Source organism: Globicephala melas, chromosome 11, assembly GCF_963455315.2.
Source record: "Globicephala melas chromosome 11, mGloMel1.2, whole genome shotgun sequence".
Taxonomy (NCBI): domain Eukaryota; kingdom Metazoa; phylum Chordata; class Mammalia; order Artiodactyla; family Delphinidae; genus Globicephala; species Globicephala melas.
In genome coordinates this window covers 7,932,926-7,949,879 of record NC_083324.2, presented here as the reverse complement: position 1 = coordinate 7,949,879, position 16,954 = coordinate 7,932,926, and the positions used below count along the sequence as shown (strand labels likewise).

The window sequence follows — 16,954 nt, the reverse complement described above, 5'->3', positions numbered from 1 at the left end:
AACTAATCCAAACCTTGACAGAATGAAAGTGAAGAGCTAGTAATTTAACTGCATGTCAGAACAAAATTCAACATTTTTCAAAGGAAGGTAATTCACAGCCTCTATAACATTACATCCACATTCAACAAACATTTAAAAATTACTAGACATGCAGAGAAATTAGCTACTAATCAAGAGATAAAATAGTCATTAGAAGCAGATCCAGGTGATCCGAGTGGCATTAGAAGAACTTCAAAAGAAATATGATTGAGACATGATGAATAAAGAAAAAAGAAGAAAATAATAGACAAATGAATTTTTAAAATTCTGTGCTGTAAGAGGGAATTAAAACCCATCCCAAAAAAGGATAAAACAAAGAAAATGAAACCTAGGCACATGATAATCAAACAGCTGAAAAATGAAAGAATAAGGAGAAAATCTTGCAAACAACCAGAGAAATCTTGTAAACAACCAAACAACCTTGTAAACTACCCCTAAGGCACAGTTCCCCAACCTTGGCACTATTGACACTGTGAGTCAAATAATTTTTTGCTCTAAGAGACTGTTCTGTGCCTTGTAGGAATATCAATAGCATTAACACCCCTGCCCCAGGTTGGGACAACCAAAACATAAACAGATATCACCACATGTTCCCTGGGGGAAGAGGTAAAGAGAAAGCAAAATCAGTCTCAGTTAAGAACCATGGCTCTAGGGAAATAACAGTAAGAAATATCATTGACTTGTCAACAAAACCTATGGAAGCAAGAAGATAACAGAATGACATCTTAAAAGTACAGGAGGGCTTCCCTGGTAGCACAGTGGTTAAGAATCTGCCTGCCAATGCAGGGGACACGGGTTCGAACTCTGGTCGGGGAAGGTCTTACATGCCGCGGAGCAACTAAGCCCGTGCGCCACAACTACTGAGCTTGCGCTCTAGAGCCCTCAAGCCACAACTACTGACCCCACATGCCACAACTACTGAAGCCTGTGCGCCGAGAGCCTGTGCTCCTCAACAAGAGAAGCCACCGCAATGAGAAGCCCGCGCACCACAACAAAGAGTAGCCCCCACTCGCCATAACTAGAGAAAGCCCGCGTGCAGCAACAAAGACCCAATGCAGCCAAAAATAAATAAATAAATAAATTTATTTTAAAATTTAGTTTTCAAAAAGTACAGGAAAAAAAACACAGATGAATTCTATTCCCATTGAAAATATTCTTCCAAAATGAAAGCAAAATACATTCTTAAGCAAACAAATGCTAAGAGAATTCCTCACCAAGAGACAAGAATTACTACAAGAACTGTTCTTCAGCTTAAGGAAAATAATCGTAGAAGTAAGCACAAAAAAATGTCAGCAAGGCTTGAGAAGAGGTAAATATGTGGTTAAATTCAAGAGTATTGACTTTTAAAAAGCACTAGCAATGGCTTGTGGAATTCATAACATACATGGAAGTAAAATAACTCTAACATAGCAAAAAAGAGACATTAAGATAATGTAAAAATATTATAAAATTCTTGCATTGTTCAGGACATGATAAAAGTACTAATTTATGGTTAGTACTATAATACGTTAAGGATGTATTTTGCAATTTGTTCAGTAAAAACTAAAAAGAGCAACACTAAGAAGTATAATGCCAAAACTTGAGATAAAATAGTCAAAAAAAGGACAGGAAAGGAATAATTTTTTAAAAAGAACAAATGGACAAAGAAGAAACAGAGAGCAAGTAATCGATTAAATGTAATGGATACAGACTCCAGTTAAAACACAAAGCTTATCAGACTGGATTAAAATATAAGATGCAACTATATACTGTTTAAAAGAAAACACTTTAAATATAAAGACCCAGGAAGATTGGGGAAAAAACGGTGGGAAAAGATGTACCATGCAAACACTAACCAAAAGAAAACTGATGTGGTAATACAGTGAGTCTTTTTAATAAATGGGGCTGGAGCAAATGAATATCTGCTGAGAAAAAAATGAATCCTGACGCTTGCCTCCATCATACCTAAAAATTAACTTGAATAGGTTCATAGGCCTACCTATAAAAGCTAAAACCACAATTCTAAGAAAACATATGAAAAAATCTTTATGACCTGAGGTAGGCAAAGATTTCTTAGGCAGGATTAAAAAAAAGTTATAATCATTTTATAAAAAAGAGAAAGAGACACAGAAAGAGACAGAAAGAAAGAAAAAGAGAGAGACAATAGACTGGACTTCAAAATTAAAATGTCTGTTCATCAAACGACACCCTTAGAAAATGAAAAGGCAAGCTACAGACAGGAAGGAAAATATATTTGACCAAAATACATAAAGAACCACTAATCAATAAGAAAAAGACAAACAATGCAATTTTTAAAAATTGGCTAAGAAACCAGGACACTTCACCAAAGATAAAAAGAAGAGTCAATAAGCACATGAAAAGGTACACTAGTCATCAGGAAATGTAAATTAAACCACCATGAGTTACCATTTCACACCCAATAGAATACTTACAAATAAAAGGACTAACAGTACCAAATATTAACCAGGATGTGGAGCAACTGAAATTCACTGTGGTCCAATCCAACTGGAAAACTGTTTGCCAACTCCTTATAAAGTTCAATATACATCTGCCCTATAAGCCTGCAATTCCATTCCTGGATATATACCCAAAGAATGAAAATAGATGCCTACACAAAGACTGCACACAAATGTTCACAGGAGCTTTTACAATACTAGCCATAAACTGGAAACAATTCAAATTCATCAACAGAGGTATAGATAAGCACACTGTGCGTATTCATACAATGGATACTATTCAGCAGTAAAAAAGAAAATACCGACACAAGCAATAACATAGGCAAATAACAGAAATATTATGTGAAGCAAAAGAAAAGAATAAACGTATACTATATGATTCCACTTACATGAACTTTAAGAACAATCTATGATGATAGAAACCCAAATGGTCTATGGGGGTGGGACTGACTAGAAGCAGAATAAAGAAGTCATGGTATGGAAATGTTCCGTATCTTGACTATGATGGTAATGACACAGATGTATGATTTTCAAAATTCAATGATCAAAATTCAAACTTACTGTATGTATTTCATTATATGTAAATTTTACCACAGTTTTAAAAAATCAAGAAATAGTAAAAATAAAAATAGTAACAATAATTTTTCAAAATCTCACTGATACACTAATGAGAAAGGCTACAACTAGAAAGACCAGGAATAGCAACTGTTGGTGAGGCTATGGAGCAACTGGAACTCTCATACTTCACGGTAGAAATGTAATTGTTTTAACCATTTGGAAACTAGCTTTAAAGATACCAGCAAATAAATGAATGCCTAGTCTCTGCCCGAGCAACTACACTTCTAGATATATGCCAGAAGAAATACATGCCAAAAGATATGTACCAGAATGTTCACAGCAGTAGTATTCATAATAGACAAAAACCAGAAACAGCCCAAGTGTCTATCAATATGGAAACAGGGAAAATATAATCCATATACTATCACTTGAATTCAAAAGATTCAGAAAAAGACCAAATGCTTACCACAACGACATACTTTTTTACTGAATTTCCCTTTCTCTGTTGGCCTGAAGTCAATAAAACTACTCTATTAACACTCATAACACCTCGGGGTTAGTTACTTCACTGGGCAGGAAATAATACAAAAAGAAAAAAGCAGTAAATATCTTATTCTGCTTTACAGTTTTACAGAAATCCACAAAAACTCTATTTACAACAAGATATCCTGCTTTATATTATATTTAATTGCCAGTCATAATCTGAATGCTTTGATTGTTTTAAATATGTCCTTAGACTAATAGGCATATCTACTATTTTCAACATTACTATTAAATATTTTTAAATGAATAATCAGGGTTGAGAGAGGGTGAGTAGATGTGTAGAAGATCAAGAACGTCCATAAGCTGATAAATGTTTAAGGAAGGTGATGTGTACCTGAGGGTCATTACACCATGTTCTCTATTTTTATATATATTTGAACTTTTCCACAATAAAAAGTTTGAAAGTGAATAAATAAAAGCTACAGTGGGAGAAAGGTTAAAAAAAAAATTCAGGATCTTCATCTTTGCGAGGAAAGAGAAATAAAGTAAAAGTAGAGAACCACAATCATTAAGTCTCTTTTTCTTCTAGGATATGGATTTGGTACAAAGAAGGTTCTGAGAAAAGCTTTCATCTCGTTATGACAAAGTAAAAGACACACTCTCCAACTAATGGATAAAACTATCACTGATAAATCACTTCCATGCTGCTACACAAGTATACCTTTTCAGCTAAGTGTCTACCCTAGAGATAACTCCTTTTTGCTTTTATTCACAATTGAGACAAATTTTAGTCTTCCAATTTGATCTCTTACTTCAACACATGCCAATAAAGAATGTGGCAGACAGTTGCACCACTGCAATAATAAAATTATGCCCCATGCTAAAATTAAAATTCATTAACTTCTTCAGGTGCCTGCTAATCTCAGCAGTGGAAATATAATAGAGAACAAAATAGTTTCTGTCCTCATGAAGTTTACACTATAGTAAGGGAAGAGAGAATAGACACCCACAACATATGTGAAAATTACTATGAAAAAAAGGAAGCCGATGAAGCCATGAATTCGGAGAGGATAAGCTTGATACTCTTTACAGGATGGTCACAGAAGACTTCACTGAGAAGATGCCTATGAAAAACACAGCTCAAGAAAGTAGAGGATTAAACTGTGTGGACATCTAGGGAAACACTTTCACTTAGAAATAACAGTAAGCAGAGTCTCTAAGGTCAGAGTATGATTAACATGCTTGAGAAACAGGGAGAAGGCCAGTGTGACTGGAGCTAATTGACCTGGGGGAGAGAAGCAGGCAAGGAAGTCAGGGAGCCTACTCTGAAGGGCCCAGAGGACTGCCATTGAGACGACTTGGGGTTCTGCTCCAAATGAGATAGGAAACCACATCTGAGCGACATGCAGTATGACCTACTTTTTATTTTCAAGGATCGGTTTGCTTGCTGCCCTCAGAAGGACTGTAAGGGGACAAAAGCAGAGGTAAGGCCACTAAGAAGTAATCACCGTATCTGGGCTGATGCTGGCTTGAACAGGATTGGCATAGTGAGGGAAAGTTGTCAGATTTTGGAAGGAGAGCAGAGATAGAACCAATGGGACTTACTGATGGAATGACAGACTAAGTGTGAAAGAGTGGGGTCAAGGATGACCCCAAGGTTTTTTGGCCTTGAGGGACAGAGGTGGGAGCTGCCATTTACTGACACGAGCGAGACTGTGGGAGCAGCAGATTGGGAGTGGGGCCTGGGGAGCAGCAGAGGGAATCAGTTTAGTTCTGGTTTTAAGGGGTCCAAGCAGAGGTGTGAGATAAGCAGTTGGATATGTGACGATGATGTCCTGGAGAGAGATCTAGCTGATATATAAATCTGGAAGCCATGAACGTACAACTGGTATTTAAAACCATGAGACTGTTTACGGCAATTCACATACCTTAAAAATGAGCTGTGTGAAAATATTAATTCCAAAATTGATACTCAGTCTGAATTGCTAATTTTTCCTTCACTTTCCATCACTCCTGTATATTAAAGTGAGCTGGCATTATAACGCCTAACAGCATTCCTCACAGACATTCAAATTGGATGAATTATGGACTTTCAGAATAACTGTGACAATAAAATACAGGAAAATCTTCCCCATTTGTTAACTATACAATAACTTTACCTCTTCAGAATGTGGCTAAGAATCAAAAGAGAAAACAGGCCTCTGGGTAGACATGGGCAGTCATAAAATCCATGCAATCAAGTCCATGGACTTTGGCAACTAGTAAATGTCCCTGAAAGTATCTCTTCTAATCTGGAACATGCAAACGGCAGTCTAGGACCATTTGGTCAAACAGGCAGAGGCCCACCAAAGCACAAGGTCTCATTAGCTCCTTAGGGCACGCACATATGTATAACAGGGCACCACAATATAAATAGATAAAATATATAGATAGTAATGATAGGAATCTTTTCTTAGGTTCCTTTGTTCCAGATACAGTACTATGCTATATATCTTTTAATATATCTCTTCATTTCTAATCCTTACAATTCTTCAAAGTGTCAACAATATTATTCCCATTGTTCAGATGTGGAATAGAAGCCAAAAAGGATTAATATCTTCATCACACTCATATCAAAACTAGTAGGGTCAAGACTGCAACCTAATTCTGCCTGAACCCAAACCCAGTATGCTTTAAACTATACCATAAGGAAAGGTGAAATTATACTCTACATACTCTTGTGAGATGCTAAGGGAATTATCCATTATCATCTGTTTAAATTTATTTATTTATTTATTCATTCATTCATTCATTTATTGGCTGCATTGGGTCTTCATTGCTGCACGCAAGCTTTCTCTAGTTGCGGCGAGAGGGGGCTACTCTTCGTTGTGGTGCACGGGCTTCTCATTTCAGTGGCTCCTCCTGTTGTGGAACACGGACTCCAGGCACACGGGCTTCAGTAATTGTGGCACGTGGGCTCAGCAGTTGTGGCTCGCGGGCTCTAGAGCACAGGCTCAGTAGTTGTGGCACACAGACTTAGCTGCCTGCGGCATGTGGGATCTTCCTGGACCAGGGCTCGAACCCATGTCCCCTGCACTGGCAGGCGGATTCTTAACCACTGTGCCACCAGGGATGTCCCTGTTTAAATTTTTAAACTTGGAAAAAGTACCTGGAGAAAAATTCATACCTTGATGGTGGATAAACCAAAGCAATAAATAATGCTCTATACTCTCAATTTCTAAAAAAATATAATATACATGCAAAGCAATAAATAACGCTCTGTACTCTCAATTTGTAAAAACATATAATATACATGTAGACTGGCTGCTATGCAAAAATACAGAAACAACATTTTCTTGCTTAGGTCAAGAATGACATTCCAGGGACTTCCTTGGTGGCGCAGTGGTCAAGAATCCGCCTGCCAAAGCAGGGACATGGGTTTGAGCCCTGGTCCGGGAAGATGCCACAGAGCAACTAAGCCCATGCGCCACAACTACCGAGACTGTGCTCTAGAGCCCGCACTGCACGCCTAGAGCCCATGCTCTGCAACAAGAGAAGCCACCATGGTAAGAAGCCCGCGCACCGTACGAAGAGTAGCCGCTGCTCACTGCAAGTAGAGAAAGCCCGCACACAGCAACGAAGACCCAACGCAGCCAAAAATAAATAAATAAATTCATTTAAAATAAAAAAAGAATGATGTTCCACTTGGACAACAATATTCTAAATAAATTTTGTCCAATACAACAGTTTCTTAAGAACATTATTTTAAATAAAAATGAGTCAAGGGGGGCTTCCCTGGTGGCACAGTGGTTGAGAGTCCGCCTGCCGATGCAGGGGACACGGGTTCGTGCCCCGGTCCGGGAGGATCCCACATGCCGCGGAGCGGCTGCACCCGTGGGCCGTGGCCGCTGGGCCTGCGCGTCCGGAGCCTGTTGCTCTGTGGCGGGAGAGGCCACAGCAGTGAGAGGCCCGCGTACCGCAAAAAAAAAAAAAAGAGTCAAGGGAAAAAAGAAAACAAAACACTTGTTTCCTGAAAATAAAGGGCAAAAGTTAGAAGAAAATGTAAGATCTGCGTGTCAGCCTCGTGCCTGAAGACCTCTGGAATTATTTCCAATACTCTTTTGTTATTCAGTTTAGAATATTAAATTTTTAAAAATCATAATATCATAAAATGGTAATGACAGATGGGAAGCACAGGAAGAAATAAAATCAATAAACAATATAAATGACTTACATTTTACTCATAAAATTAAACTTCCTCCCTCACTGATCTAAACCACATTTCAAACAAGTAATTAAACCGATTACGTTGAATTTCAACCCTACTAATTTTGCAAATGAAGTACCACAGCACTTTAGATATGACAAATGTCTAAGAAATGTTCCCCATAAAGCAATTCCAAGAAGGCAAACAGAGGGAGAAACAAATGATAAAATCTGTCCCAAATCTACAAAGAATGCTTCCTACCCCGCCACACCCACTACAAAGAATATTTAAATAGCCTATTTCTTTGGGGAGGGAGGCGAGAAGGAGAGAGCACAATCATTCCAAGGCCTCCCTTTAAGTTACCAAAGGGTCTATGAACCCAAAGATGCTGATCATTTATCTTCAACAAACAGATGCAGTTCTTCGTAACAGTCCCTTTTTCCTAGCAGGGAGGCTGTTATGCTTTCAATACCAGCTGAGGAAAAAATAAGCCATGAGATACAATTTTGCTGCCTCAGAGAAAAGCAGACAGCTGATCAATTCCTTTTTAAATACATGTCTCCATCTTTTCTTACCAACTTCAATATCTAACTGGTGAAGGACTTTAAAATAAGAAAAGCAATCACTTTAATTATCAGCACCAGAGATTCTCAGAGTGTCTTAATCTAGGAAAGTATACCACCTTCTTATGACTCTCCCTAGGGAAATAACCAACCAGCTGATTTCTAAAATGCCTTACTAGGCGAGTTCAGAGTACTAAATCTGATCATTTTTAGTATGCAAACCAATGAAAAAATGTGCAATTCTACTGGAAGAAATCTCTTTACATTTTTAGAAGTAATGTGATGAACCTCCAAGAATGTCCCAACAAGCTTGGAATTCATGTACTTAAGTATGTGGCCACCTAACCATTAACTAAACACAATATGTTCCTAATAAAAACTCCAAAAATTCCTGCTTGGCTTGCATGATTAAAACTAAAAATAATTCAAGATATTGTCTGATAAAACATGCCTTTTTAAATCCCTCTGGGTGAGCACTGACTATCACCATCATACATTTGACAGTTAAGAAGTAAAGCTACACTTTATAAAGCACCAGCAATCACACATTTCATGTTACACATCATTTTACACATGCTGAGCAAATCGGATTAAGAATTAATGGATTAATATATGACACAGAAACTATTATACATATATGTGTGTACACATACACATGCATATGCTACCCAGCTCTGTCCACTGAGAGGGTTTAGAAGCAATGACATCCCAGTAACAATGAGCATACCCAGCTCCAGATCCTGATTTCTAAATGCCATTCTCCAATAAAAGGACCCAGGGCTCCTTGGGAAAATGGTTGATTCTAATGCTGGGGCAGGGAAAATAAAAGATAAAGCTGAAGTATTTCTGAAATACTCGAAAGTAAGTGCCCAAATCTACATTTTAACTCTTGTTTTTCATAACAGGAGACTTTCTGTTAGGTAAAGGAAGAAAATCCTATTATGATTAGATTGTCCATATGTGATTAATGACTGTTGTTGCATCCCTTCTTTTACCCCCAAATATGCAGCCCTGCATTCCCTAATCCCGAAAAGTGCACAGAGTAAAGGGATGGACACATATAAAAGGCAAAAGCAGTTAGGGATTAGTCACAAAAGAAAATCATACCGTGCAAAATTCAAGCTTTTTACCAGTTCATCTAATACGCGGTTATTTTTCAGGTCCGGCTCTGTGACTGTCTGGAAAAGAAAAACAACAGATAGAAAAAGGTCAGAAACAATAATTAACTTGTCATAATCTTGGTTTTGAAAACGTATGTCTCATCCTCCTGAGATTCCCCATCCCACTAAGTCTTCCAGGGAAACCTCAAAATAAAGTTCATTCATCTCATACTAATACGGAATTTTAAAACAGTGAATCACTATCTGCTGACTGGAAGTCTGTTTAAAAGCTCTCCAAAGCATCTGGTAAAAACATATGTACTCTGTACTAAGATAAAACCTAACATGAGCAAGAATCCTTCTTCAAAATGCCAGCACTCAGCTCTCCCAAAAATGTCTCCTGAAAAGCAGAACAGAGATGCTCTTTTAAAGTAATAACACGAGAGCCTTAGGTGCTCAAAGAGACTTTTAAAACAAGATTGGTGTTCAAGACTGCAAGAGGAAAACGATAAACCCAGTAGCTATCTAGCGTAAATGGCATACACTTTATCTCTGTGATGATACCATCTTGATGACAGCAGCATCCCTAGTTGGAAAGAGCTTAGACTTGGGAGCCAAACAAGTTCAGTGACATCCTGACACGATGCACCTACCAGAGGCACCAAACTAGAACCCAAACCCTTTAATTAGCCCCAGTGTCCTTTCTATCAGACCTTACTATCTCTTTTTCTTCTTTCTTTATTCCTACTTATGTTTACCTTCCCTTTTTACATACCTTTTCACCTATTTCCACTACATAAAATGCTTCAGAAACTTTAACAAGTTTCTTGGTGTTTTCCCTGAAGGTCTGGTTTGGGAAAGAGGTAAGGGGCCAGTTAAGCTGAATCTGCCTTCTGCACAAATACTTAAACATCAATCTTTTGCAGATAAATGATCCTACCATCAGATTTTCTACCCAAGTTGAGAAATTATAAAAAGTGAGGAGCCATAAAAACACAGTTCATAAGATTTAAAGTGTCCTGATCTTAAAATTAGTTTTTTCTTCCTAAAATACATTTAGGTTATCAGAAATCTTTATGAAAAGTGGAACAAAGCCCAGTTCTCCATATATGTATTTTATAAGTCCTTTCTGAAATTGTCTTTGATATAGCTTAATTCAATAATTATACATCTTCCCTGGGCTTTTGTGTATACATGAAGCAGAAATATCTGCACCACTTAGTTTAAAGGAAAAAAAGAAAAGAAAAACTCACCACACAGCAAGTTGGACATTGTGTTTTATAGGACAGAAATTTTCTTATACAAAGAGAACAGTCTGCAAAAACACAAATGCAACATAATAAATTACTTAAGCTGTATAAGACTATTGGATTCTGACTTCTAACAAAACCTGACTTAAACCCTAGAATATTTCCATCATCTAAGGTATATCATTATAATCTCAAAATTCTAGTACCTCTACTCTATCTCTACACATTTGCAAATATGATTAAATAGCATTTTTAGAAAAGGGAAACATATCAAATGATAATAATTATGAGTCCCTAGCATATCACAACTCTATAAGCAACATGTATCACTCTCTGTATCTTCCATCTGTAAAATGAAGGAAACATATACGTAAGACCTAGGATGTCAGATATCTCCACTGCCTAACATTCTAAAATATAAATTTTGAAATAAGATCTATACATGTGTTAAGAAATAATATATACCTGGATGATCAAATTAGGGATTTCTACATCCTAACTCTGTAAATGATACCCTTCATCCCACACTTTACAAATACTTTTGTGGCAGACACTAAGGAAAGAGGGAAGATTCTTGACCTCAAGGAATTAAAAAAGCGTGAGGCAATTACAGTACAATTCAGTGTATTAAGGACAATGTATTAAGTCTTAACAATTTAAGTGGAAATTGGCACGAACTAATTCTTCACACCCAAAGCAGCATAAAATCATCTCCCCAAATGTGACTAATACAATGGTACCTTACTGGTACCATTTGCTATTGGCACAAATTCACCTTAGTGAGGGGGCCTCATTAAAGGATTCAGTTTAGTTAAGGAGAAGGAGGCAGTAGGATTTCCGGTACAGACATCCTGGAAGTGAACAAGTCATGCCAGCCTCAGTAAGAGCACCCAGGAACAATGAAACACATTATGAAAAAGAAAGATCAGGCAACAAGTGAAGTTCTTTGGGGAAGCAAAGCAAAATGAACGAGGACTTCCAGTTTGGCACGTAAGGAGCGTGGAAGTCATCACTCCATCTAATAACCCGTAAAAAGCTGAACAAACTAAAAAATCAATAATCCTTCCTAGATCCATCAGAGAAGTGACCTTATGAGGTAAACTGCTGCCTCCAAAACTGAAGAGACAGACAGGATGGATACAAAGAAATACAACGTACCAGAGCAGAAACTTGCATGGGAACCAGAGAAAGAGGTTCTGCTGGAACCACTGTTGGCGTAGGAAAATCTGAACTGTAATTGACCAATTGCCGGAGGCTCAGTGTGGACAAGTCTGAGAGTTAAAAACTCAATGGGGACCCAGACACTGGGGAGGGGAGGCCTGACAGTTATGTGAGTTTTTGCTCCAAGGGTTCTACCAGGTTCTCACAGTGACTGTAAGAGAAAAATTCCCGAGTTCTTCTGCAGGAAGAGGAGGAAAAGTAAATCATTTTGAAATACACAAGAGCACTCTGTTCTTCTTAACAAGGCCTAACTTCAAGAGAAACAGTTTTACTGGAGCCTATTCTATTGGGCTATTACCAGAGCCCAGCTAACCTGGGGGATGGGAAATAACCAACTTCAGCTACCTCTAGCCATCCTGTCCCACCTAAGGGGGTAAAAAATTGAGAACCACTTGTGAAGTTCACAGTCCAGGGCACAGGCTCACTAAGAGACAGACCTAATTGTAGGAATATAGAACACTACCCAGCCCCCACCAATCTCATGACGCATTACTACAGGCCTATTTACTACACTTGCTTTTACCCAGTACATCATGTCCCACTATGAGGAAAAAATTATAAGGCATACTAAAAGGCAAAAAACACAGTTTGAAGAAACCGCAGGCATCATTAGCATAGTTAGATATGGCAGGAATGTTGGAATTATCAGACCAGAAACTTAAAACAACTATGATTAAGATGCTAAGGGCTCTACTGGACAAAGTAGACAACATGCAAGAAGAAATGGGTAATGTATACAGAGAGGTGAAAATTCTAAGGAAGAATCAAAAAAAGAAATGCTAGAGATGAGAAACTGTAGAAGAAATGAAAAATGTCTTTCATGTGCTCATTACTAGACAGGACACAGCTGAGGGAAAAAAAATCACTGCACTTGAGGATATCTCAATAAAATCTTCCAAAGCTATAAAGCAAAAAGAAAAAAGATTGGAAAAAAAAATCCACAGAACAATATTCAAGAACATTTTTTAGCAGGACAACTATAAAAGGTGTAACATACACGTAATAACAATACCAGAAACAGAAGAAAAAGAGAAAGAAAGCAAGAAATATTTGAAGCATTAATGACTGAGAATTTCCCTCAGATTGTCAGACACCAAACCACAGATCCAAGCAGCTAAAAGAACACCAAGCAGGAAACATGCCAAAAACCCCACAACTTGGTATATCACATTCAAACTGTGGAAAATCAAAAATAAAGAAAAAATCTTGGAAAAAGCCAGAGGGGAAACAACACCTTACTTACAGATGAGCAAAGGTTAAGAATTAAATCTGATTTCTCAGAAACCATGCAAGCAAGAGAGAAAAAACCCACCAACCTAGAATTTTATATTCTGCAAAATGATCCCTCAAAAGTGAAAGAGAAATAAAAGACTTTCTCAGACAAACAATAATTAAGGAAATGTGCTCCCAGTAGACTGACATCGCCAGAAACGTTAAAAAAAGAAGTTCTTCAGAGAAAAGAAAAATAATATAAGCCAGACACTTGGATCCACATACAGAAAAGAAGAGCAATTCCAGAAGGAGTAAGTACAGGTAAAATTAAAACCTTTTTTTCTTATTCTTAATTGATGTAACAGACAATAGTTTGTTCAAAATAATAATAGCAGCAAATTAGATTATTTATGCTTATGTAAATATACATATGCTTATGTGTAAGTAAAATGAATGACAGCAGTGATACAAAGGACTGGAGGGAGGAATTAGGTGTCTTAGCTCTGCCTGCCATAAAAAATACCACAGACTGGTTGCTTAAACAACAGGAATTTCTTTTCTCACAGTTCTGGAAGCTAGAAGTTCAAGATCAAGGTGCCAGTATCATAGGTTTGTGGTGAGGACTCTCTTCCTGGCCTATAAACAGCTGCCTACTCACTGTGTCCTGTTATGGCCAGAGAAGAAAGAACAAGCTTTCTACAGCTCTTGTTTTTTTTTTAATTTTTCTACATCTCTTCTTATAAGGGCACTAATCCCACTATCAGGGGCATCTCCCAAAGGCACCACCTCCAAATACCATCAAACTGGGGCTGAGGGCTTATGAATTCTGGGGTGGGGGGGAACACACTTCAGTCCATAGCATTTCACCCCTTACCCCCAAAATCCATGTCCTTCTCACATGCAAAACACATTCTCCCCATCCCACCAATCCCAAAAGTCGTAATTCATCCCAACATCAACTCTAAAGTCTGAAGGCCAAACTCTCATCTAAATATCACCTAAATCAGATGCAGATGAGACCTGAAATATGATTCATCCTGAGGCAAACTTCCTCTCTATACTCATTCTCTTGACTATCAATGTTACTCTCTCCACAGTATATAAAGTCTCCTGAGTGATACTGTAAGTCAAGAATTCCCAAACCTGGCTGCTCATCTGAGTCACCTGCAGAGATTATTGTTGGCTTTAGTTTAGTTGCCAGGCTCTATCCCCAGTCATACCGATCCAATGGATTTTGATCAGTAAATCACGTCCATAATATGTGATTCTGATTGAACAACAATTATTTTTTTTAATTAATATGTTTTTGTACTAGATTGAACCATATGAAACTTTTGGTAAGTCAAAAAAGGACAAATATTGGCAATTTCATTCGATTTAACATAACATTGTGTACTTACTGTGCACTGTTTTAAGCATGGTAGCTGTATTAACACTTTCAATCCGTACAGCAACCCTGAGGTCGGTACTATTAGTCCCATTTTACAAGAAGGAAAACGCAGTATACAGCTTAACCAACTTGCCCAAGATTATGGAATTAATAGGTGGCAAAGGCACGTACCAGAGTCCGAGCTTTTAACATATTTCTAATTAATTATTTAAAATATTTATAATTTGCTTATAAGAAGCACTTATTATATATACCTATGTAATACCAATATGTACTTAATTAATAGGATCACTTGTATCAGAGTATGTAAAATGAGGCTACTGCTTTCTCTTCTGCATAATCTTATACGTGTTTTCTTTCCAAACATGGAGAACCAGACACTAGTCCAAAGTGGATCAAGCCCTTGGCTTAATTTCAACCTACCAGTCTACTACTAAGTATGTACTGGTGAACTGCAGACCAGCATAATTTATTCTCTAGTGAGCAACCATGATATTTCAATCAAAGTAGAGCAGTTGAACAACTTTGAACCGTGTATTTCTAGCTGGCTTTATTTAAATCACCTGTGAAGTTTGTTTTTCCACCCAAAAGCCCAACTATGAGCCATGTGTATAGGGTCGGGGAGGGAAGAATAAAACAGTGAAATAAAGGGTAGTTTCAAAGAGGCAAGCAAGCCTGGGGAAGGAGGTATTTCTAATCTCAAACAGGATGCAGCCATCTGCTGGCTTTCATATATCAGAAGAGCATAGCATCCTGACAGTAAAAAGCAAGTTTCTAAAACTTAAGCCAATCCATTTTGCATGTGATCTTAAGGATTTTATGAGAAAATGAACCATGTCAAAAATAATTCTAAAGTGTCCAATTAAAAAAAGAAAATCCAGTTCCATCCACAGAAAAGGTTTAAGAGGTCCCCAGAATCTCTAGCTGGGCTGGCTGGTGAGTTAGTGCAGGAACATCTGGTATAGGAGATGCTTTCGAAGGATCCTTTCAAAGCTGAGAAAGCTGGCCTCTGCCTCCAAGTCCAGTGTTAAGTGACCAGTTAGCTGATAAGAGAATAACATCCCTCCAACTAACAACCAGCACTCCAGCATCTCCATAAGGGCAGTTCTGCATAACTATATGTCCCTTCTGTATGTGTAACTATCTCTTTTCTCCCGTCTTGCTTCACAGTGCTGCCTCATAAGAATGATAAAGAAGAATAACACTGACTATTTGCCTAAAAGAATCTTACATTGCCTCTTAATTTAGAAAAAGTCAGTAAACGGAACATTTCACATTTCACTTTTTTTTTTTAGTAAAATTAAATTGCTTTTTTTTGGCTGTGTTGGGTCTTTGCTGCCGTGCATGGGCTTTCTCTAGTTGCGGGGAGCAGGGGCTACTCTTCATTGCGGTGCAGGGCTTCTCATTGAGGTGGCTTCTCTAGTTGTGGAGCACGGGCTCTAGGCACGCAGGCTCAGTAGTTGTGGCACACGGGCTTAGCTGCTCCACAGCATGTGGGATCTTCCCGGACCAGGGCTCGAACCCATGTCCCCTGCATTGGCAGGTGGATTCTTAACCACTGTGCTACCAGCGAAGCCCTAAATTGCTTTTTATTACAACACAAGCCTCAATTAATTTTGTGAGTCAAAAATCCACAAAAGAAAAAGAAAAATGACTGCTGGTCCATCTTTAAAATAGTAGTAATTTAACAGTGCCTAAAAGCCAATGATTTCACCTAGCAGTAAATATTTTGAGCATCTTCCATTTTCAAGTCAGAAAAAGTGCAAAGTAAATTGGCACTTAAGCAGATGAATCTATTAGTGAGAACATTCTCACTTAATGGTGTTTTATGGATTGGAGTTAAGTCCAGGCCCTCTCCCTCTTTAATAGCATGAATTTCGATCAATTTAACTGTCCTGCATTCTGCCACTGCACCCCACTCAAACCTTAATAGCAGCAGATATGCAAATGCAGTATTCACTACCTACACCCAAAAAGCTAACATAGGAAAACCGAATAAATTTAAATTTAAAATGACAAATCCTGAAATGTTTAAGGAAAGGAACAGCAAAATGGCTAGGATTCTGGGTCACCAATTCTAGTCAATCCAGGATGATAGCAGAACACGATAGCTAAGTCTGGCTTCTACTAAACTCTGGGGGCTTTTGTGTCATTAAAACAATTACAGATCCAGAGCAACTTTTAGTCTTGAGGGAACCTGTGACAACTGATGATTAGTAGAATGCCTATTGAATCATGACAGGTAGAGTATGAAAAATAAGTGCTCATAAAATAAATTATCTTTATTGGAAGTATTCTCCACTGAATTCCTCTTAGATAAAGAATGACATCAGTGACAACTGTATGTGACAAAGAAACATGAAAAAAAAAAAGAATGGAAGTAAAGGTTAATTTTTCAGCTGAGTTCACTGATTTCATAAAAAGTCAAGTCTTTCTTCCCTAAAATGACATAATTAAAATATATAGAGTAGACTTCCATCTCTGTCCAGGAGAAAG

The 16,954-nt window shown here is 37.8% G+C and overlaps 1 protein-coding gene across 5 annotated transcripts in view; it reads right to left on the bottom strand.

Moving 5' to 3' along the window:
• Positions 1–16,954, bottom strand: part of RAD18 (RAD18 E3 ubiquitin protein ligase) — a 118,153-nt gene that overhangs the window by 76,112 nt on the left and 25,087 nt on the right. For 4 of the 5 annotated variants that reach the window (XM_060307521.1, XM_030840668.2, XM_060307520.1 and 1 more), the window contains exons 3-4: positions 10,639–10,700; positions 9,393–9,463 (exon numbers count right to left, since the gene is read on the bottom strand). In XM_060307521.1, the coding sequence (XP_060163504.1) occupies positions 9,393–9,463; positions 10,639–10,700 (133 nt within the window). The remainder of the gene's footprint in view (positions 1–9,392; positions 9,464–10,638; positions 10,701–16,954) is intronic. The other variant, XM_060307523.1, reaches the window with a different exon arrangement.